Raw genomic sequence first — 22,602 nt, 5'->3', positions numbered from 1 at the left:
TTGCTTTCTGTTGTACCTACAACCATTTCAAGCCCAGAATCAGTAGAAACATAGTGAAAAGAACAGCATCCAAAGCAACTACTAAAACTACTTCCAGATTTCTGCTCCCCTCTCCTGTTCACTTATATTGTGACTTAGACCCATGTCCCCAAACTAGATCCCAGCTGACATTTACAATTATCAAGAACCCCCAAACTAGGGAAGTGGGCCAAGGAATGGCAGATGAAATTTAACTCAGACAAGTGTGAATTGTTGCATTTTGGCAAATTAAACCAGGGCAGGACTTGCACAGTAAATGGCAGTTGTAGAACAGAGAGACCCAGGGTACGAGTACCTAGTTCTCTGAAAGTGGCAACACAGGTAGATGAGGTGGTGAAGAACGGCTATTGCATGCGTGCAAAGTCAAGGCAAGAGTTGGGATGTCATGTTACAACTGTACAAGACATGGGTGAGACAACACATGGGGTAATGTATGTACTTCTGGTTGCCATGCTCAAATAAGGATGTGATTAAGCTGGACAGGGTGCAAAAAAGAGATTCACAAGAATGTTATCAGGACTGGAGGTATTGAGTTACAAGGAGAGGCTGGGGATTTTTCCCTGGAGCAAAGGAGGCTGAGGGGTGACCTTACAGAGGTGTACAAAATCATGAGGGGCATTGATAAGGAGAATGGTCATAGTCATTTTCCCAGGGTAGGAGAGTCTGAAATTAGAGGGCATAGGTTAAAGGTAAGAAGGGATCCCAGGGGCAACCTTTTCCACACAGAAGGTAGTGGGTAGATGGAACAAGCTGTCAGAGGAAGTGGTGGAGGCGGGTACAATTACAATATTTAAAAGATATTCAGACAGGTACATGGATAGGAAAGGTTTAGACGGATATGGGCCAAATGCAGGCAAACGGGACTAGCCCAGGTAGGCAATTTGGTCAGCACAGGTGAGTTGGGCCAAAGGACCTCTTTGTGCTGTATAACTCGATGACTCTATTGAGCTCTCAGTTTCCCACTTCCCAGTCATGACACACAGTACTTACTATGACTCAGACTATAATGCTGAATTCTGCACTGCTCAATCCATGATGGTAACAAGGTAAGGGACATTATTTAAATCAAGCACGTCTGACCAGATCTGCATGGATATACCTGAGACTTAAGAGTCTGAAAGGCATAGAGGACTAAAACTAGGTAATAAAAGCAGATCAGGCACAGGCAGTTGGAGAAAAAGCCACATTACTTTGATCTCCAATGACATTGCACCTGCGTTAACCCATTGTTTTCATGTAGGCTTGCCACCTTTAACTGCTCAAGTAGTCTCTTTAGCCTGGCTGGTTGCTTTATGGCCTCATCCAAGAATCATGACTAGATACTCCACGAGATCAATTAAAGTTTAACCACTGCTGCTCAGAGAACTTTGGCAACTATTTGTAAATTTGCACTTCCACCCTTTGGGAAGAGGCCAAGATTGCAAAACTGGGAGGCAGTTACTGCCTTTCACAATGTTTTTTAAAAAATTCACGCAATTATGTGTTGCTGTATGATGATGAATGTCTTCTCTCAGAGGGTAGTGAACCTCTGGAATTCCTACCCCCAAGGGCAAATTAGATATATTTAAGGTGGAGATGGACAAAAAGTTGAAAGAAAGATCGATGAATTGGTGGTTATGGGGAACTGCCATAGAAAAGGAGTTGAGGCCAGCGTAGATCAGACATGATCGAACTGAACATGGGGCAGGCTTAAGTGGCCTGGTGGCCTACTTCTGCTCCTATTTTCTTGTGAAGATAAGAATTAATGAAGCACAACTGGTGCCACAGATGCAGAAAGCTTTATGTCAAGAAGATCAGCTTTTATATTTCAACACTGGAGGCCTTCCAGCCAAATGACTCATGGGAACTTTAATCTGAATTCCCAAGATAAGGTGCAGTTTCTCTAGTTAATATTTCCTAAATATTTAAAGAAATTATAAACAAAATCTGCTGGAAACATGAAGGAGAAACAGAACATGCTGGAAACATCTAGCAGTTTGATTCCCTGAGAGAAAAAGTCCAGATAGAATGAGTCAGGCAGATGAAACACCTTTTAGTTAGCAAGCAAGGACAAGCAAAATAAACAAAGGTGCAAACAGCAAGAGTTCAAGGAGTTCACCAGATGCCCAAAAGAAACCTGGCAAGTTCAAACACCTAACTACAGATTTCAGAAGACTGGGAAGAAATAGTCTGCAGTTTTGGACATTATTGAATCATATAGCCACAGAAACAGGCCCTTTGGCCCACCTCAACATCAATCTATACTAATCCCATTTGCCTGCATTAGGCCCATATCCCTCCACACCTTTCCTGACTAAGTAATGTCCAAGTGCATCTTAAATGTTGCAATTGTATCTGCTTCTACCACTTCTGGCAGCTCATTTCAGATCACCACCACCCTCCGTGTAGAAAAACCTGCCCATCAGATCTCGTTTTAATTTCTCCCCTCTCACCTTGAACCTATGCCCTCTAGTTCTAGACTCCCCTGCCCTTGGAAAAAGATTCCAATTTTCGATCCCATCTCTGCCCCTCATAATTTTATAAACCTCCAAGGTCAGCCCTCAGCTTCCTACATTCCAGTGTAACCCAGCCCATTCCAGTGTAACCCAGCCTATCCAATCTCTCCCTATAACTACAACCCTCCATTCCAGGCAACCTCCTGGTGAATCTCTCCTGCACTCATCTCTATTGCTACACATCCATCCTGTAATGTGGTAACCAGAACTGTACAAAATACTCCAAACGCAATCTAACCAATATTATGTACAGCTGCAACAGATCATCCAAACTCATACTCAAATGCCTTGGCCGATAAAGGTAAGCATACTAAATGCCTTTTTCACTACCCTAACCACCTGTGTCGCCACTTTCAGTGAGCTATGGACTTGCACCCAAAGGTCTCGCTGCAAATCAATTCTCCTAAGGTCCTTGTCATTTACTCCATTTGTCCTACCAGAATTTGACCTCCATAAGTTAAAATAATATTGCTGTTTCACTGTCACGTGATCCTCAGGTTTTTCCTCCAACTGCAGAACAGAAACCAGTTTGCCCATTATGACATTTCAGATTTCTCTGCAGTGGACTGACAGAGGCTGACAGACTCCCACCTCTCTCACTGTCCCAAATTACAGTTACTGAATTTAGCCAAGTATCTGATGGTCAGTACCGTGAGCCAATGCACAGAATCAGATTTCAAATATCCTTTCACAACTACTACACAGTGAATGAGCAAGTCTGCAGCTCCCCACACTGGGGCTCTCTGGAATCGAGACCGTACATTTCAAAAACTCTTGAAACCTGTTTTGTATTTTTAATGGTCTTTATAAACCTCCTTCACTTAGCAGTAAAAATTCTTTATTTCTCCCAAAAGAACACCAATAACCATTGAACCATTCAAGCAAGAAACAAAAGCAATGAAATTAAGCACAGGCATTTAAGCTACAAATTAATAATGGGTCATAGTTCCTTACAAAATATTGACTATTATGTCAGTAATTAATGCAGAACAAGCTTTCAAATATTTCCCCTCTCCCATATGATTAACACTTCCTCAAGAAAGAGAGTATATTTTTAATGATGGTCAAAGGATGTTTATTCTAACAGGGAGGTTCTATGTTCTCCTTTGTATTGAATTTATCAATTGGAAATCAAGAACTATATTTAATCAATGTCAAAAGTGCAATACCATAACAATATTTCATTTTCTATTCAGATATATGGAGGGGGATGTAGCTTTTGCCCTATCTGAAAGGCAAAAATCTGATACATTTATAAATATGCAAACCATGATTAAGTTGCTCCTGAACATAACTTCATTCAGTTATAACGCTTCGCTTTAGAGAAAATTATAACAATGGAAAATTAAACAACCACTACCATCAAAAATACAAATTAGGTAGTTTTTCATCATAAGCATTAGTATTAATAAACTGTTTTCAATACGAGTGGTTTATTTCTGTGCAATTTTACCAGCAGATGTGGTCATTGACTGTAATCATCCCACTTAACCAATTATAGACAACTAATTTACAAACTTGGTTTCATACTTAAACAGCTGCACAGTTTCAGCTTTGTAGTGGAGAGGTCAGACAGGGATGGATCCTCCAGGCACACTGAGGCAGCCCTCATCTTAATCCTACATTTCTGTCAGAACCCTGATTCTTTTTTGAGTGTTTCTTGGCCACATCACCTGATTTTGTACCTATTGACTTTAAGTCGACTCAAAACATTGAACATCTTAATCTAAGTTTTGTTTTCAGCCTTGAATGTTAATAATTTCCATACAAATTTCCTGCCATATTTTAATACCTGTGGTCAATCTACAGACTATGTATTGTGGCAACTGATGCCACATCAAAATCTGGACAACAGTTCACATGAACACATCATCAATGCTTCATTGTGGTCCTCTTCACAGATCAGCACATTCCCAATTTTTAACACCCATTTGTTGCGGTGCAGAAGTCAGGAACACACTGGATATTACAGGCCAGACCATCTGACCTCCCTCTCTGCCCCAGACTCAGCATCAAGTCCAGAGGAACAGCTGAATGATGCCAAGCGGAGGGGTTGGATTCTCTTTGTGTCCAGGACCTCGACTATATGGCCTGACCCCATTCACCTGGTTTGACAAGGTAAATGGATTTTTATGACATGTTAATTAATATTTTATTACTGCCAGGGAAATTCATGTCAAATACACACGGTAGCACGGCGGTTAGCGCGACACTATTACAGCGCCAGCGATTGGGGTTCGATTCCCGTCACTGTCTGTAAGGAGTATGTACGTTCCCCCATGTCTGCGTGGGTTTCCTCCGGGTGATCTGGTTTCCTCCCACATTGCAAAGACGTACGTGTAAGTTAATTTGGGTTTAAAATGGGCAGCGCAGACTCGTTGGGCCGGAAGGGCCTGTTATCACGCTGTAAATAAAATTTAAAAAAAAAATTTAAATTTAAATTTAATTTATTTAAATCTCCCACCCACCACGCTCTTCCTGTGTTTTTAGTGGAGCTGCAAAGGATTGGAATATAAACTTACTAAGAGCCATTTACGATTTTGGGATGTTCTATTCTGCTTGGAAATCAATGCTTTTCTTTTCTTAATTTTTTTTTAAAAAATCTGATCTCATGCAGACCAATCGTTGAGAAACACTACACTGCAGCATTACTAACCAGTCACCAGTAACTTGTCACTGCTAATCAATTCATCTAAACAGATGCACACACCAGGAAGTAAACAAATGCAATTGTTGGTACAATGGTAACGTTTAATTTTTTTCAAAAGGCAAATAAAAGTAAGCTGCAGACACCAGGAAACAATTCATAAATAAACTAACATCAAGCACATGAACACATCAGTAAATCAGGGGAGGAACAGATAACTGAAACGAGAAAGCCTTCCAATATTTGCATCCACTGGCTCCACAACTACCTATTGAACCATGGCTTTCACTAATATTTTACTTCACAGACACCATAAGCATCTATGTAATCTCTGCAAGTCACACAAGCATCTCTACAGAGAATTTTCATCCTTCATCACTGAAGTTCACTGAGAACCCAAGCTCTATGGCTCTCAAATCACTCCTCCTTTCTGCATGTTTCTCCTTCAAGATGCTCCTTAGAATCTTCTCTAAACAAACCTGTCAGAACAATTCATTTTATTGTTCAGTATCAAACTTTGTTTAACAACACTCCTTTGAACCACTAGAACAACTTTTACTGTGTTAAAACTATACAAATTCAAATGTGATGTAAAGGGAGGATCTGGCACATGCATAATAAGCTGCGACATTTGGCTTACCAGTGCTCTTAACTTGAAAAGCACAAGATCAGTCACTTCATATGACCACAAGACCATAAGACATAGGAGCAGAATTAGGCCATTCGGTCCATTAGGTCTACTCTGCCATTTGGTAATGGCTGATTTATTTTTCCCTCTCAACCCCATTCTCCTGCCTTCTCCCTGTAACCTTTGACACCTTCACTAATCAAGAACATATCAACCTCCGCTTTAAATATACCCAGTGACTTGGCCTCCACAGCCGTCTGTGGCAATGAATTCCACAGATCATCACCCACTAGCTAAAGAAATTCCTCCTCATCTCTGTTCTAAAGGGACGGCCTTCTATTCTGAGGCTGTGCCCTCTGGTCCGAGACTCTCCCACTACTGGAAACATCTTCTCCACGTCCACTCTATCCAGGCCTTTCAATATTCGGTAGGTTTCAAATGGATCCCCCCCTCATCCTTCTAAACTCCAGCGAGTACAGGCCCAGTGCCATCAAACTCTCCTCGTGTGTTAACCCTTTCATTCGCAGGTTCATCTTGTAAACCTCCCCTGGACCCTCTCCACATCCTCCTTAGGCCCTTATATCATACAAATAGATAGAAGATTAAACTTAGAGATCAATTCAGTCTACAAGGTGATAAAAGTCTCCCTAAACTTTTACACAGACAGCAAAGTAGATTTTCGTTACAGAACATGAACATTCATGGACAAAGACTTCAGCCTACAGAATGGCACAAGCCTGAGAAAAATGAACATAAAATACTCTTTGACTGAATCAAGCAGGAATAAGATTTCAAAATTTCTCCCAATACACTGTAATTTTCCACTCTGTTCCCTTCCTCTTACAAGTGCCAAGATTTTCAACCATTGTTATATATTGGTACCAATGACATAGGTAGAAGAATTGAGGTTCTGCAACATGAGTTTAGGGAGCAGGCAGCCATTTAAAGATAAGGAACAAAGGCTGTAATCTCTGGATTGTTCTGATGCCACCAGTTAATGAGTGTAGGAATAGAAGGATAGGTCTGACAAATGTGTGGCTGAAGGGATGGTGCAGGAGGGTGGGCTTTAGGTTCCTGGATCATTGGGACCATTTCTGGGGAAGGTGGGACCTGTACAAAAGGGACGGGTTGCACCTAATGGGGAGGTTTTCTAGTGGTGTTGGGGAAAGACTAAACTGAGTTGGCAAGGGAAGGGGACTTAGACTAAATGTTCAGATGGAGAGGTACAGACACCTAGAGGAGAAAAAGTTGGCAGTGCAAGAGAGTAAATACACAAGGGGGAAATACAAAGTAAATTGCATCTATCTTAATGCAAGGAATCTAACTAGTAGACAAGATAAGATTTCTTTATTAGTCACGTGTACATCGAAGCACACGGTGAAATGCATCTTTTACACAGAGCGTTCGGGGGGGGGGGGGGCAGCCCGCAAGTGTCGCCACACTTCTGGCACCAACAAAGCATGCCCACAACTCCAAACCCGTACGTCTTTGGAATGTGGGAGGAAACTGGAGCACACGGATGAAACCCATGCAGACACAGGGAGAACATACAAACTCCTTACAGACAGTGACTGGAATTGAACCCAGGTCGCTGGCACTGTAAAGCGTTACGCTAACCGCTACACTATCATGCCTGTAGGTAAGTAGATGAACTCAAAGCTTTAATGAACACATGGGATGATGACATTGTTGCCATCACTGAGATGTGGTTGAAGGATGGACAGGACTAGCAAATCAATACCCCAGGGTACAGAATTTTCAGGTGAGGCAAAGGGAGAGTTAAAGGGGAGGAGGTATTGCACTGTTAGTCAAGGAATGCATTACTCCAGTATTGAGGGAGAATATTCTAGAAGGCTCCTCAAATGAGGCCACATGGCTAGAGATCAGGAACAAGAAGGGTGCTGTCACTTTGCTGGGGGTGTATTACAGCCCACCTAATGGTCAACAGGAGAGAGGGGAGAAGGTATGTAGGGAGGTATCAGAGTGATGAAATAAAAGCAGGGTTATAGGAGAGGGGGATTTCAATCTCCAAATGTTAACTGGGATTGCCTCGGCACAAAAGGCTCAGAGGGAGTGGGGTATTTGAGCTGTGTCCAGGAGACATTATCGACTCAGCATGCATATAGACCAATCAGAGAAGGAGCATTACTGGACCTTGTCTTGGGGAAGGTAGCTGGTCAGGTGGAGGGAGTGTCATTGGGGGAGCATTTTAGAGATGGTGGCCATAACTTCCATATTTCAAAGTGGTAATGGAAAATGATAGGGATGGACCAGGAATAAAGGTCTTAAACTGTGGAAAGGACAATTTCAATAAAATAAGACAGGACCTGGTAAAGATAGACTGAGGCCATCTACTTGCAGGTAAGTCTATGTCAGCACAGTAGGAAGCATTCAAAAGTAAAAATAATGAGTTCAGGACCATCACATTCCTGCAAGTGTGGAAGCCAGAGGTAACACATACAGGGAACCCTGTACGTCGAGGGATATCAAGGGTTGGATAAAGAGAAAAGGGGAAGCATAGCATATGACAGGTATAGGGAACTAAGGATGGGGGAGGCCTGTCAAGAGTACGAACAGTACAAGGAGACACTTTAAAAAAAAAATTAGGAGGGCAAAAAGGGGACACAAAATATCACTGGCAGACAGGTTTAAGGTAAATCAGAAGGAGTCATACGTATATTAAGAACAAAAGAATAACCACTGAAAGAACAAGGCCATTAGGGACATCAGGGGCAATCTGTGTGTGGAGCCAGAAGGTATAGGTGAGGTTCTAAATGAAAATGGTTCCATCGGTATTCATAAAGGAAATTGTAGTTGGTGAATTCGACGACAGGGAAGGAAATTCTAATGCAAGTCTTCATAAATAAAGAGGAGGTCCTCGATGCCTTCACAGGCTTAAAAGTGGATAAATCCCCAAGGGCCAGATGAGATTTAATCGGCTGCTATGGGAGGCAAGAGAAGAGAATGCTGTGGTTCTGGCTGAGATTTTTAAATCTTCCCCGGCCACAAGTGAGATACCAGATGACTGGAGGACGGCAAATGTGGTCCCCTGTTCAAGAACAGCATCAGGGAAAAGCCTGCTAATTACAGACCTGTGAGTCAAACATCAGTGGTGGGGAGGTTATTGGAAAAAAATTCTGGAGGCAGGAGGCACGATCAGTAAGTTTGCAGATTACAAAGATTGGTGAAGTTGTTGACAGTGTAGCGGGTAGTCTTGGGCTATAGTGGGGGCTGAGAAGTAGCAGATGAAGTTTAATCCTGATAAATGTGAGGTGACCCTCAAACCACACCTAAGACTATCTAACCCCTTCCTCCCACATATCCCTCTATCTTAAATTCCTCCATATGCTTATCTAACAATCTCTTGAACTTGACCAACGTATCAGCCTCCACCACCACCCCAGGCAGCACATTCCATGCACCAACCACTTCCTGGGTGAAAAACCTCCCTCTGACATCTCCCTTGAACTTCCCACCTATTATCTTAAAGCCATGTCCTCTTGATTTAATCATTGGTGCCCTGGGAAAGAGGCGCTGGCTGTCTACTCTATCTATTCCTCTCAGTATCTTGTATACCTCTGTCATATCTCCCCTCATCCTCCTCCTCTCCAATGAGTAAAGCCCTAGCTCCTTTAGTCTCTCTTCATAATCCATACTCTCTAATCCAGGCAGCATCCTGGTAGATCTCCTCTGCACCCTTTCCAACGCCTCCACATCCTTCCTATAATGAGGTGACCAGAACTGGACACAGTACTCCAAGTGTGGTCGAACCAGAGTTTTGTAAAGCTGCATCATTACTTCACGGCTCTTAAACTCGATCCTACGACTTACGAAAGATAACATCCCATAAGCTTTCTTAACTACCCTATCTACCTGTGAGGTGACTTTCAGTGATCTGTAGATATGAACCCCCAGATCCCTCTGCTCCACGCTCCCCAGAATCCTGCCAAGTACTCCACCTTAGAGTTTGTCTTTCCAAAGTGTACTACCTCACACTTCTCTGGATTGAACTCCATCTGCCACTTGTCAGCCCAGCTCTGCATCCTATCAATATCCTTCTGTAAGCTTCGACAGCCCTTCACACTATCCACACCACCACCGATCTTTGTGTCATCTGCAAACTTGCTAACCCAGCCTTCCACCCCCTCATCTAAGTCATTAATAAATATCACAAAAAGTAGAGGTCCCAGAACCGATCCCTGTGGGACACCACTAGTCATAGCCCTCCAATCCAAATGCACTCCCTCTACCACAACCCTCTGCTTTCTACAGGCAAGCCAATTCTGAATCCACACTGCCAAGCCTCCCTGGATCCCTTGCCCTCTGACCTTCTGAAGAAGCCTACCATGTGGACCCTTGTCAAATGCCTTACTAAAATCCATGTAGACCACATCTACTGCACTACCCTCATCAATCATGAACCCTATCAGGCTTGTGAGGCAAGATCTTCCCTTCACAAAGCCATGCTGGCTGTCCCTAATCAGTCCATGATTCTCTAAATGCTCATAGATCCTATTTCTTAGAATCCTTTCTAACAGCTTGCCCACCACAGATGTAAGGCTCACTGGTCTGTAATCCCCTGGACTATCCCTACTAGCTTTTTTGAATAAGGGGACAACATTCGCCACCCTCCAATCCTCCGGTACCATCCCCGTGGACAACGAGGACTCAAAGATCCTAACCAATGGTTCAGCAATCTCCTCCCTCACCTCACGAAGCAGCCTGGGGAATATTCCGTCAGGCCCCGGGGACTTATCTGTCCTAATATTTTCTAACAACTCCAACACATCCTCTCTCTTGATATCTACATACTCTAGACACTGTCCTCAGCGTCATCAAGACCCCTCTCCTTGGTGAATACTAAAGTATTCATTGAGAACCTCACCCACTTCCACAGCTTCCAGGCACATCCTCCCACTTTTGTCTTTAATCGGACCTACCTTTACTCTAGCCATCCTTCTGCTCTTCATGTACGAGTAAAAAGTCTTGGGATTCTCCTTAACCCTACTCTCCAAAGCCTTTTCATGTCCCCTTCTTGCTCTCCTCAGCCCTTTCTTAAGTTCCTTCCTTGCTACTCTATATTCCTCACGAGCCCTGTCTGATCCTTGCTGCTTACACCTTATGTATGCTGCCTTCTTCTTCCTAACTAGTTGTTCCACCTTTCTCGTCACCCACGGTTCCTTCAGATAAAAGCAGGGAGGTTATACTCCAACTTTATACAACAGTGGTCAGATCTCAGCTGCAGTACTGCGTGCAGTTCCAGTCACCACACGAGAGGAAGGACATGACAGCACTGTGGAGGGTGCAGAGGGGATTCACCAGATGGTGCCGGGGATGGAGTGTTTTAGTTAAGAGGAGAGTGTGGAGAGGCTCGGTCTGTTCTCCCTGGAGAGGAGGAGGTAAAGAGGAGTCATGATTGAGATACATAAAATTACAAAGGTATAAATAGGATAAACTACAGCAAATTTTTCCCCTTATCGGAGATGAATAAAACTAGAGGATGTAGATTTTGGGTCAGGGGCAAGAGATTTAGAAGGGGACTTGAGGAGGACCTTTTTCACCCTGAGAGTGGCGAGTATGTGGAAATGCACCACTGGAGAAAGTGGTGGAAGCAGAGTCACTGACAGCATTTAAGTGGTGCCTGGACAAGCACATAAATTGCTCAGGCATAGAAGGCTCAGGGCCAAGTGCTGGAACATGGAATTAATTAATGCCCACTGGTTGGTTTGGAAATGATGGGCTGAATGGCCTGTTTTCATGACATACGACTGTATGACTTTTTACAGTAGGGAAAAAAAATTCATCGAACAGATCAAAATCTACTGGCAACACAATTCTATGAGATCCTGGTTCAAACTTAGAAATGTTCCATGGCATTTCCTGGTTTCTCAGCTCTCCTAATCACAGGGTTGTAGATGGAATGGAGGGCAGTGAGACCGACAATTGGCCTTTTGTTTTTTGGAGATTACTAGCCGTACCTGCACCGGAAATGCCAAGGGCATCAAATGGCACAGATGCCATCTAGAGAATCAACCAGCAGCAATAAAGATGTCAATATCTCCTGGAAACGTTAGGAAGCTCACAGAAAACTAAAAGCATTTTGCACAAAACATCCTACAGTGCTAAAAAAGGTCAAACTGAGTGACTTGTTTGCCTTTCATAAACACATGTAATAGGAAGAGAAAGGGTGGAGACAATCCCTTGAGCCTGCTCTATCAATATAATCAAGACTGGTTCTGTAATTTGTCTACTTTCCGTCAACCCTCATTTCCTTGATCCCTTTAATGTCCAAAATTCTAACAGTTTCACAGAACTAAACAAAGAAAATGAGCAAAATAAAAAGTATTGTTTAATGTATTTAATCCCTTGGAGCTTTTTAAATGAGCTCGGCCAATTCTATTTCTAATTGAAATATTTAATAATTTCTAAAAATGAATTATTTCATATTTAAAAACTGTAAATCTCCAAATGTCAGAGATGTTTTCAAACATTAATGTCTGCCAAAGCTGAGTGGGCCCTGCCGGCCATCAAAGCTGTCAAGAGCATTGGGGGACTGAGCTCCTTCAGTGTACTGTTGGAGACTCTACCACACTAAGGCCATGCTGGCAGAGCCCGAGACACTGCAGGCCAGCAAGAATGACCCTACACATTTGGACCTGGTAAACATGACAGGCACTAACAACAGACGGTGGATCTGAGCCCATGAAGTGCTTCGAGAGGCTGGTCATGGCACGCATTAACTCCAGCCTCCCAGACAACCTCAACCCACTCCAGTTCATCTCCCGCCAAAACAGGTCTACAGCGGACACCATCTCCCTGGCCCTACACTCATCTCTGGAGCATCTGGACAGCAAAGACACCTACATTAGACTATTGTTCATTGACTACAGCTCTGCCTTCAATACTATAATTCCAAGCAAATGCATCACAAAACTCTGAGACCTGATACTCAACACCTCCCTCTGCAATTGGATCCTTGACTTCCTCACCAACAGACGGCAATCAGTGAGGATAGGCAGCAACACCTCCACCACGATTATTCTCAACACTGGTGCCTCACAAGGCTGTGTCCTCAGCCCTCTACTCTACTCCCTATACACTCATGACTGCGTGGCCAGATTCTGCTCTAACTCCATCTACAAGTTTGCAGACAATACCACCGTGGTGGGCTGTATCTCAAATAACAATAAGCTGGAGTACAGGAAGGAGATGGGGAGCTTAGTGACATAGTGTCATAACAACCTTTCCCTCAATGTCAGCAAAACAAATGAGCTGGTCATTGACTTCAGGAAGGGGGGATGGTGCACATGCTCTCGTTGACATCAATGGTGCTGAGGTCAAGAGGGTTGAGAGCTTCAAGTTCCTAGGAGTTAACATCATCAACTGCCTCATCTGGTCCAACCACAGTCAAGAAAGTTCACCAGCACCTCTACTTCCTCAGGAGGCTAAAGAAATCTGGCATGTCACCATTGACCCTCACCAATCTTTATCGATGCAGCATAGAAAGCATCCTATCTGGATGAATCATGGTTTGGTATGGAAACTGCTCAGCCCAGGACCACAAGAAACTGCAGAGAGTTGTGGACACAACTCAGCACATCACGGAAACCAGCCTCCCCTCCATGGACTCTAATGTCTACACTTCTCGCTGCCTCGGTAAAGCAGCCAACATAATCGAAGACCCCACCCACCTGGGTCATTCTCTCTTCTCCCCTCTCCCATCAAGCAGAAAATACAAAAGCCTGAAAGAACATACCACCAGGCTCAAGCTCAGCTTCTATCCCCTGTTATAAGACTACTGAACAGTTCCCTAGTACGATAAGATGGACTCTTGACCTCACAATCTACCTCATCATGACCTTGCACCTTACTGTATACCTGCACTGCACTTTCTCTGTAGCTATAACACTTTACCCTGCATTCTGTGTTGTTTTACCTTGCACTACCTCAATGCACTGTGTAATGAATTGACCTGTACGATCAGTATGCAAGGCAAGTTTTTCCACTGTACCTCGGTACAAGTGACAATAATAAACCAATTCCAAGATGAACTCGATCTCCCAATCTACCTCATCGTGGCCCTTACACTTTGACTACCTGCACTGCACTCTCTCTGTAACTGTAACACTATATTCTGCATTCTTTTCCTTTTTTACTTCCTCAATGTACTTAAGTAATGGAATGATCTGTCTGGATGGCTCGCAAATAAAAGCTTTTCACTGTATCTCAGTACATGTGACAATAATAAACCAATTACCAATACCAAGATTTGGCCAGTTTCAAATAAGAGGGGGCAATAAGCTGCAACAGTGAAGAGGTGCTCAGTTGGCAGCTCAGGGTTGAGTAGGATGCCAAGGTAGAGTGTGTGCCATAGCATTTTCTAATAGGGCCATGCACACTACTGTCCAGCATTTATCATCAATTCCAAACTATTCCCCATGCCTTTTCAATGGACATTTATCATTTATCCATATTGTCATAGGTTTCAAATCACCTACAGGCCAGTCCAAGTTAGGACAGCAGACTTCCTTCCACTGAGTTTTTAATGATACTCCAGTTTCATAGCTACAATTACTGATACAAGCAGTTTATTCCAGATTTATTTAATTACTTCATATTGAATTGCCCAGTCCTCACGCTGAGATTACAACTTGTATTTTATGTGTCTCAACAACAGTGCCTGTAACCACTAACCCACTGCATCCTGTTGTGGCTTCGATACAAGAAGTGACATTAGAAGTTGTTTTTCACTTGTAACTTGATATCAGGCAAGCAGTGGAGGTAAATCAGGAAGATTAGAAGTTCCAAGGACATAGTCAGTATTTCAAGGAAGGTGGGAGGTAAGTTGAAGGCTTATCTGTAGAAATATTACCACATTGAATAAAGAAGTAAATCTATGAAACATGCTCCACAGGGAGATGGTATAAAAATATTGAGGACACAGAATAATAATTCTGAACATGACATATACTAAGTGCAGCAGCCCACTAGGAACAATGATGTTGGGCCAATGCTTGAAAATTGTTTCACCACTCGTGGGTTTTCCAAGATTACATCCAAGTCTGTTATAGACACAGAAAGATCACTAAAATTAATCACCACCACTGACTAAATATGACTTGTACCAGAACGATGTCATTAAACTGGAGAGGCTACAAAAAGATTTACAAGGATATTACTGGGGCTGGAGGGCTTGGGTTATAAGGAGGCGTTGGGACTTTTTTTCCCTGCAGCATAGGAGGCTGGGGTGTGACATTATAACGTCATGAGGGGCATAGATAAGGTGAATAGCCAAAGTCTTTTCCCCAGGGTAGGGACGTCTAAAACTAGAAGGCATAGGTTTAAAGTGAGAGGGGAAAGATATAAAAGGGACACGAGGGACAACTTCCACACTGAGGGTGGTGGGTATAAAGAACGAGCTGCCAGAGGAAGTGATAGAGGTGGATGCAATTATGACATTTAAAAGGCATTTGGACGATTACATTGGATAAGAAAGGTTTGGAGGGATATGGGCCAAACACAGGCAAATGGGGCTGGCTCAGTGAGGCAACTTGGTCGGCATGGACGAGGGGGGCTGAGGGGCTGTATGACTGTAGAAGAGGAACTAGATGGTCCCAAGTCTGTATTCATCTGTGAAGCTTATTCAGCTGAGAATTTAACTAAGGTTTATTTCTTGCATTAAGATAGCACACAGAGAATAACCATCCAACATAAAAATCACTACAAATATGGTCCACATTTTAAAGGTTAGTCAAGAAAGTGAACAGACCCACTACTTCCAGTACAGTAAAACTCCAATAATCAGGCATACCAAGGATTTTTGTGGTGTTGGACTAGCAGATTTACGGGACTATTCTATATTATGTGTACGTGCCAATACACTTTTAATTCATTTTTTTTTAAATACCTAAAATGTTCCACAGTAGAACAATAAATTGTCCAGGAAACTAGGTGAGTTGAAAGGGAGTGCTGGAATCAGCACCCAGTGAACCAGATGCCAAACCATTGGTATTTCGAAATAGTTGGATAGTGGATCATCAGAACTTAACCGTAGTTTAATGCTACAGTTAAAATTTACAAAGAAAAAATGATCAGAGTCAATGAGAGAAAATAAAATCACATTCAAACACAGTCTCTTCACCTGTTTCAGTTCTGGGATGTGGAGAACAGGAAAGCGTTTCTCAGTAAATGTAAAGGGAACAGTTGAAACGTTTGCTTCCAGTTTAATATCAAATCATACAATTGTTACTGCACTGAAGCAGGTTCATCAAGTTTATGCTAGTTCCTCTATAACATCAAGCTTTACTCCATATCCAATTCTCCTAGTCAACCCCAGTAATATTTGCTTGGACAATATGGCGGGTTTTCAAGCCTGTGTCTCTGCCATGCATCTAGTCTAGACCTGTCTGATTGAAAAATGTAGCTGTATTTAGACCTGCACAATGCCAACCTTGAAAGAGTTAAGAAAGCATCAGTCTCTATCTATGACATCTAGAATGCTTTAAAGAGTAATAGCTTGTTATTTTCTCTAACTAACACTTCCTGGTATTCAAGGGTGTCTCACAATGACTAATCCAGGAAACTGGCTCACCCACATTATTTAAACAACGTTGTGCCTCAGATTCACATAAGAGGGGAAGGGACATGCAATGTTAGTCCCGTGACATTATAATAATGTTTTATTACAACATTGTGGAATAACAACTTTTAAAGCTCGCGTAACTCATGTATTCAAAGTGCAACTTTCAAAAATGGCCCACAATTTTTTTTAAATTTCATTTTCAGGATCTGGATGTTGCTGGCAAGGCCAGAATTAACGGCCCAGCCTTTACTGTCCTTAAGAAAGTAGTTGGGTCATGGACACTGATGCTAGGAACTCCAGTGATGTCCTGGGGCTGGGTGATTAACATGCTACAATCATAACTGTATTACTTTCTGCAAGGTATTACCCCAGCCACTGGAGTGTTCTCCCTTTGATATCTATTAACTTTAATTCTATAAGGCATCTTTGTGCCACATTCCATCAAATGCTGCCTTGACATCTATGGCAGTCACTCTCACCACATCTATGGTATTCAGTCCTTGCCTAATGTTTGGACCAAGGTTATTATGAGGTCTGGATCCAAGTAGTCCCAGCATCAGTGAGGAGGTTACTGGTGAGTAAGTGTCACTTGATAGCACCGTCAATGACACCTTCCAACACTTTGCTGATGATTGAAAGTAGAATGATCGGGTAATAATTAGCTGGAATGAATTTGTCCTGTTTTTCGTAGGATATATCTGGGCAATATTTTTACATTGCCATGTAGATGCCAGTGTTCTAACTGTACTGGTACAGAGCTAGAGGCACAGCTGGTTATGGAGCCTTCCACACTACAGCTAGAATATTGTCCAGGTCTTTGCTGCATCTTTTTCTCTCATCTTGATATCATATGCTGTGAATCAAGTTAGACAGAGACTCTGTGATTGTAGGGACTTCCAGGAACATACTGAGGTGGATCATGCACTCAGCACATCTGGCTGAACATGGTTACAAATGCTTCATTCTTCCATTCAGCACTCCAACTCTGGTCCCTGCCACCACTGAGGATGGGGATGTTCTTGAAGCGATCTCCTCCTCCCCCCATTAGTTGTTTAATTGTCCTTCACTATTCACGACTAGACGCAGCAAGACTGCAGAACTTCGATTTGCACCACTTGTTGGAAGATCACTTAGGTCTATCCATTGTGTGCTGCCCAGCACCCTTTTGATTCAGTATTGCAGCTTGACTAGGCAAGCACCTTGTCATTTTGGGTATGCCTGGTGCTGCTCCCAGTATGTCTTTCTATACCCTTCATTAAATTAGTGTTGATCCTCTGGTTCAATAGTAAAGGTAGAGTGAGGGTCATGCCAGGCCATGGGGTTACAGACTTGCAGTGGTGTGCATTTCTGCTGCTGCTGATGGATCATGGTGCCTCTTAGATGCCTAGATCCATCCTGAGTTTGTCCCATTTAGCACATTTGTAGTGTGACAGTTTACAATGAAGTCTGAAGATATGACTTCTGTCTCCACAAGGGCCTGGTGACAGTCACTTCTACCAATGTTATCACTGAGAGATGCAACTGGACAGGTCAATTAGGTTTATCCCTGGTGGTGGTTCCCTCAACAATCTGGCAGATATGTCCTTCAGGACTTGACTAGTTCAGCCAATGGTGGTGCTATCAAACCATTCTTAGTGATGACATTGGTCCCCCAGCCAGAGTACAGTCTGTGGCCTTGCTCCCTTCAGTGCTTTGTCCAGTATCGCTCGACATGGAGGAACACCGATTCATCAGCCAAGGGAGAATGCAAGGTGGTAATCAGAAGGATTCCTTGCTCATTCTTGACCTGACACTATGAGATATCGTGGGGTCTGGAGTCGATACTAATGACTGGAAGGATTACTCCTTCCTGTCTGTAAATTACTGTGGGTTAAAACACGCCCAGATCATTGCAATGGGGGAGTCTGGCACACTATCTGCAAGACCACATCAGGCTGTTGTTGACTAGTCTGCGGGGCAACGTAGACACCAGCCCCCAGTTGTTTGCAAGGAGGATGCTGAATAGGCTGGGAGGAACTTGTTGTAGGTGAATTCAGTGGCCAGGTCGATGCCAGGTGGTCCATGCAGCTTAATTACCGAGCATTAGTGGTGCAACTGAGTGGGTTGCTGGGCCACTACAGACAGCACATGGGGCAAGTCTGGAGTCACATCAGCCAGCCTGGATTTTGATTTCCTCCTGAGGAACATTAGTAAACCGGATGGGGTTTTACCACAATCCAGAGGTTTTCATCACCCCTCCCCCCACCCCCCAAAACTGAATTTAAATTCCACAACTGTTGCTGTGGGATTTAAACCAGGGATTCTGGACGATCATTAGGGAATGGGAACAATCTCTCTCCCGTGCTACTTCTCAAATCTTGGTATGTTTACCTTTTTTTGAATGACAAGTGTTTACTAGTTCTACTGTTTCATGATAAAACTCCCCTCGCCACAAGTTTCCTGTCACAGAGAAATCAACTCCGGCGTTTCAGGCGCTTGCCCCCGGTCACCTATCCGTAATAGAACGGGTTCCAGGGCAGCTAAGCACCTACCTGGCTCCCAAAATATCCTTCTTCGCCAGGCCAATTCCAGCTAAAATCTTCACTCGTAGAATCCGAGATCCGTCCTGCAAACCACAAACACACAGGGAGTGAGCGGGAGCGAGGGAGGGGGGAGGAAGTCACCCTACACCGGGCAGTGGGGCACTCGCTGTGGGTCTGAAGCTGTCAAACCTCGGCAACAGGGGATGTGAGAAACACCTGACCTCGCGTAGGCCTAAACCCGGGAAGCCCCGCTGTCCCGTCCCGCTGTTCGGGAGGGAGAGTGCGGGGGATCCGGCTCCGGCCCCAGTCGCAACACTGCTGCTCCCCCCCCCAGTACAGGCAGCTCCCAGTGGGGGCAGTGAGGGGCTCCCACCCTCGACGGGGCTTGGCCGGCTCCACAACAAAGTTACCACCACTGCCCAGCTGTGTGTGGTAAATGGTGGCGTTAAACACACCGAGGGTGGAATTACCTCATCGGTGGGCAGACCGCGGACTTCGGGAAACGCTGCCATCCGTGCCTGCGCAGATTCAGCGGGGGAGGGAAGGGGGCTGCTGACCGTTCCCGGGGCTCAGTACAACCCCTTCCTCAGTACAAGTGCCGCCCCCCGCACCCAGCATCCCGCCCCAGCCCGGCCTCAGCTCCGCTCCGCTCCGCTCCCCGTTCGCGCAAAACTTCCCGAGTGGAGCCCACCCGCTCTGAAGGCGCGCTGACGTCAGCGCCCCTCCAGCCACTCAGCAGCCTCGCCCGAATCACGTGGCTCGCACTTTGATGAGACCGAATCCGAAGTAACCAAAATAAGAAAGACTGTAACAAAGAGGGAGTTCACAAGTGATACACTGTAACCCGTGTGTAAGCCCCATTGAACAGGGAAGGGTCGCCGTCTGACATACAACATGGGATTAGGAGTGGCATCAACATGAATCTTCGAAAGGGAGCCACAAGTTCCTTGTGTGAACTGTGGAAGATCTGACACTGAAACATCACTGGGTTCTGTTGCAGGATTTACAAATAAAACAGATTTTACCTCTTCAGAAGCTGATGAACGCACTGCATTTGAAATATTGCTAATAGTTTACATTTTAAGCAGTTGATCAAGATCCAGTGTGAAGCTGCCCACCGTTTTGTTGTTGTTCCCGTGTTGTAGGTAATAGTGGCATTTGTGGTGTGTCCGATTGTCCCGATTATTACAACGGGGTGAGTGGAGAGATCAGGGGCCTCCTGCAGTGCTCAGGAACCAAACAAAGGAAACCTTCCCGTCTCACCAAAGTGCCAGGCAGACGCTGGGTAAAATCCAGGTCAACGCAGTGGAAGACGCGCTTTGGTCTGCCCGAAACTCATTGGTCGCCCAGTGCAAGAAATCTGCAGCCAAATGCTCCAAGGGGGAGGACCACGTGCCGAGCTTGGTGCATTCACCACACAAGGTCAGTGGGAAAGGACCGCAGCCCCGGGTCTGGTCGCCACTGGACACTGAGGCGCTCTCAGATACTTCACTAACGCAAAGATTGAGGATGAAATATTAGTGATGTCGACGTATTGTAAGGCAATGTATTGAGTTGCTTGGCATAGTGGTTATGTGTCAGCATATAATTATATTTGCTGTATTTATTATCAATTGGGAGGGGGGGGTGAAATCTCGGATATTTTTCACCTAAATGGGAAAATGTGTCTGGTGATAGTGAATTATTTGTTAACTCAGCATCTTCCTCCTTACCTCTCTAAAATTAGAAAATTCTTTTAATTAAAAGCAAGGGTACGTGACTAAATACAAGCTTTCAGTGAAATTTACATTCTCGTTGTTGCCCAACCCCTTTCTCCAAGAGGCAACAGGCCTTCAGAAAACTATATTGCAACAACAAAGAGCAGTTGATCACATTTCTGGAAGTGGTACAGCCATAAAACTATTCACAACCAGTATCGCAGATGACATGTTACACGACAGGTGAATGCAATTGTTCCTCTTCAGTAACAATGTCTAGGTTTGTCTGCTTGTTATGCAGTCACTCATTGTCCAGCACTCACCTGAGCCCTCTAGAGTTTTGTGTTTTCAGTTCCATTATCAAAGGAGGATCAAATTTAAACATAAATGGGAAGCATCTCTTTCTGATCTTCTGAGAAGTGAACTTGAAGTATGGACAGAAAACGGATGGCTGATAGGATAGGGAACCTAGGCACATAAAACTGGGCATGTACCTTAGCTGCAAAACCAAGACCAAAGGTGCACACAGACGTCAGGGAGTGACTGGAGAAACAAAAACTGATAAGGCCATACCAACTTCTCAATATGTTTAAACTTTCTGCTAAATAAATGCTAATATTGTGATATCTTGAAAGGAATTTCTTCTTGTATATACCTTGCTTTACCGTCATGTTGCCTCTCAACAAATCAATGTTTATATTGTAACTAAATTCCATTCTTGTTTTGCTAGGAACGTATTTTAATGAGGAAAAGTATCGTTACAGCAAATTCTGGTGTGGAATGGCCAGTCTTGTCCTCACTCAAACAAAAATCAAACTAGATTAATAATATTAAGAGTAGAATATGTCTGCAATAAGCTATGAAACATCAATGTAATGAACAAACCCACTACACCACTATTTGCTTTATTTACATCAAAGTGCTTCAAAGATTCACAGCCTAACATTCATGGTTGATACACATTTTATTTTAGAAACAAAAAAGAAATTACATAAATAGATTTTCAGGCATTTCCATCAATCCTGTTGGGCATACCAAATGATGGTGGCCCCTTCCTTAAATTGCAGCAATTCATATTAAATTACAATTCTTTGTAATGGCTTGGCTCAAGAAAGATAATTACAGACTTTGATGGTGGGGTAATCATACAGTAGTGTAGTTTTGCTTCCTGAATAGGCCTTTACAACAATCCAGTTTTTGCTATTTCTGGTACAAGTTTTCTTGAAGACGAATTCAGCTTCTCAAACTGCTATAAATTAGGACTTTCCTTCACAATTAATTCAGGCCTCCGATTACCAGTCGCTGTTCCGTGTTATGAACACATCCTAGCAAGCTCTGTAAATGATCCTTAGAATTAGTTTCGTAAATGCATTGTGAAGGAAAATTGAGCCTGCACACCTTTCATGATTGATGGAGCAACAGTTACTCAGGCAGGGCATAACATTTACAGATAAATAGCCAGTGATTGCCTACCAACTAATTCATGCTTTGTCAACACCATGCCCAAATCGCAAGGCAAAACTAAACCCAGAGAAAATATTTTCTGGAGATTTAATAAAACATCAGGAACATCAGATGTACAAGTTTTTTTAAACTTAATTTTAATCCATAAATTTCTACCAGGGTAAATAAGTACAAATGGTGGTTCAAAATCAATCATTGGATTGATTGGTGGTTCAAATTCTCCTTCTCTTAAAAAAATACCCTACCTTCTGGTATTCTTAACAGTTCCTCTAAGAATAGTACCTGTGCTAATGGTGCATATTAAAACATCTTCAAGACCCAACTATTGAATGCAAAATGAAAGGCGATAAGAATAGGCAACATGCAAAGGCATCAGGAATTGTGAGGAAATGTATATTCCCAAATGTACCAAGTTGAGTTGTATTGAGTAGATTCAGAAGTGTTTGCCTGGGGGCTGGAAGAAATTAGTAAATTCTACCTTAGAAGGGCACCTGCAAAGAGATTTCACTGCCTGTTTAGGAAACAGGA

At 43.4% G+C, this 22,602-nt stretch overlaps 1 protein-coding gene across 3 annotated transcripts in view; it reads right to left on the bottom strand.

Annotated features, from left to right (window-relative positions):
• nedd4a (NEDD4 E3 ubiquitin protein ligase a) overlaps positions 1–19,619 on the bottom strand; it is a 139,168-nt gene extending 119,549 nt beyond the window's left edge. Inside the window, exons 1-2 of one of the 3 annotated variants that reach the window (XM_052040374.1) lie at positions 19,384–19,619; positions 18,923–18,996 (exon numbers count right to left, since the gene is read on the bottom strand). In XM_052040374.1, coding sequence (XP_051896334.1) covers positions 18,923–18,996; positions 19,384–19,425 — 116 coding nt within the window. In that variant the 5' untranslated portion in view covers positions 19,426–19,619. Of the gene's footprint in view, positions 1–18,922; positions 18,997–19,383 lie in introns of those variants that run through there. The other 2 variants (XM_052040375.1, XM_052040376.1) reach the window with 2 other exon arrangements.
• Between the last annotated feature and the right edge of the window lie 2,983 nt (positions 19,620–22,602).

The sequence above is a fragment of the Pristis pectinata genome, chromosome 28 (genome assembly GCF_009764475.1).
Source record: "Pristis pectinata isolate sPriPec2 chromosome 28, sPriPec2.1.pri, whole genome shotgun sequence".
In the NCBI taxonomy this organism is placed as follows: Eukaryota; Metazoa; Chordata; class Chondrichthyes; order Rhinopristiformes; family Pristidae; genus Pristis; species Pristis pectinata.
The sequence above is the reverse complement of the archived record's forward strand: the minus strand, read 5'-3'. Positions and strand labels throughout refer to the sequence as shown.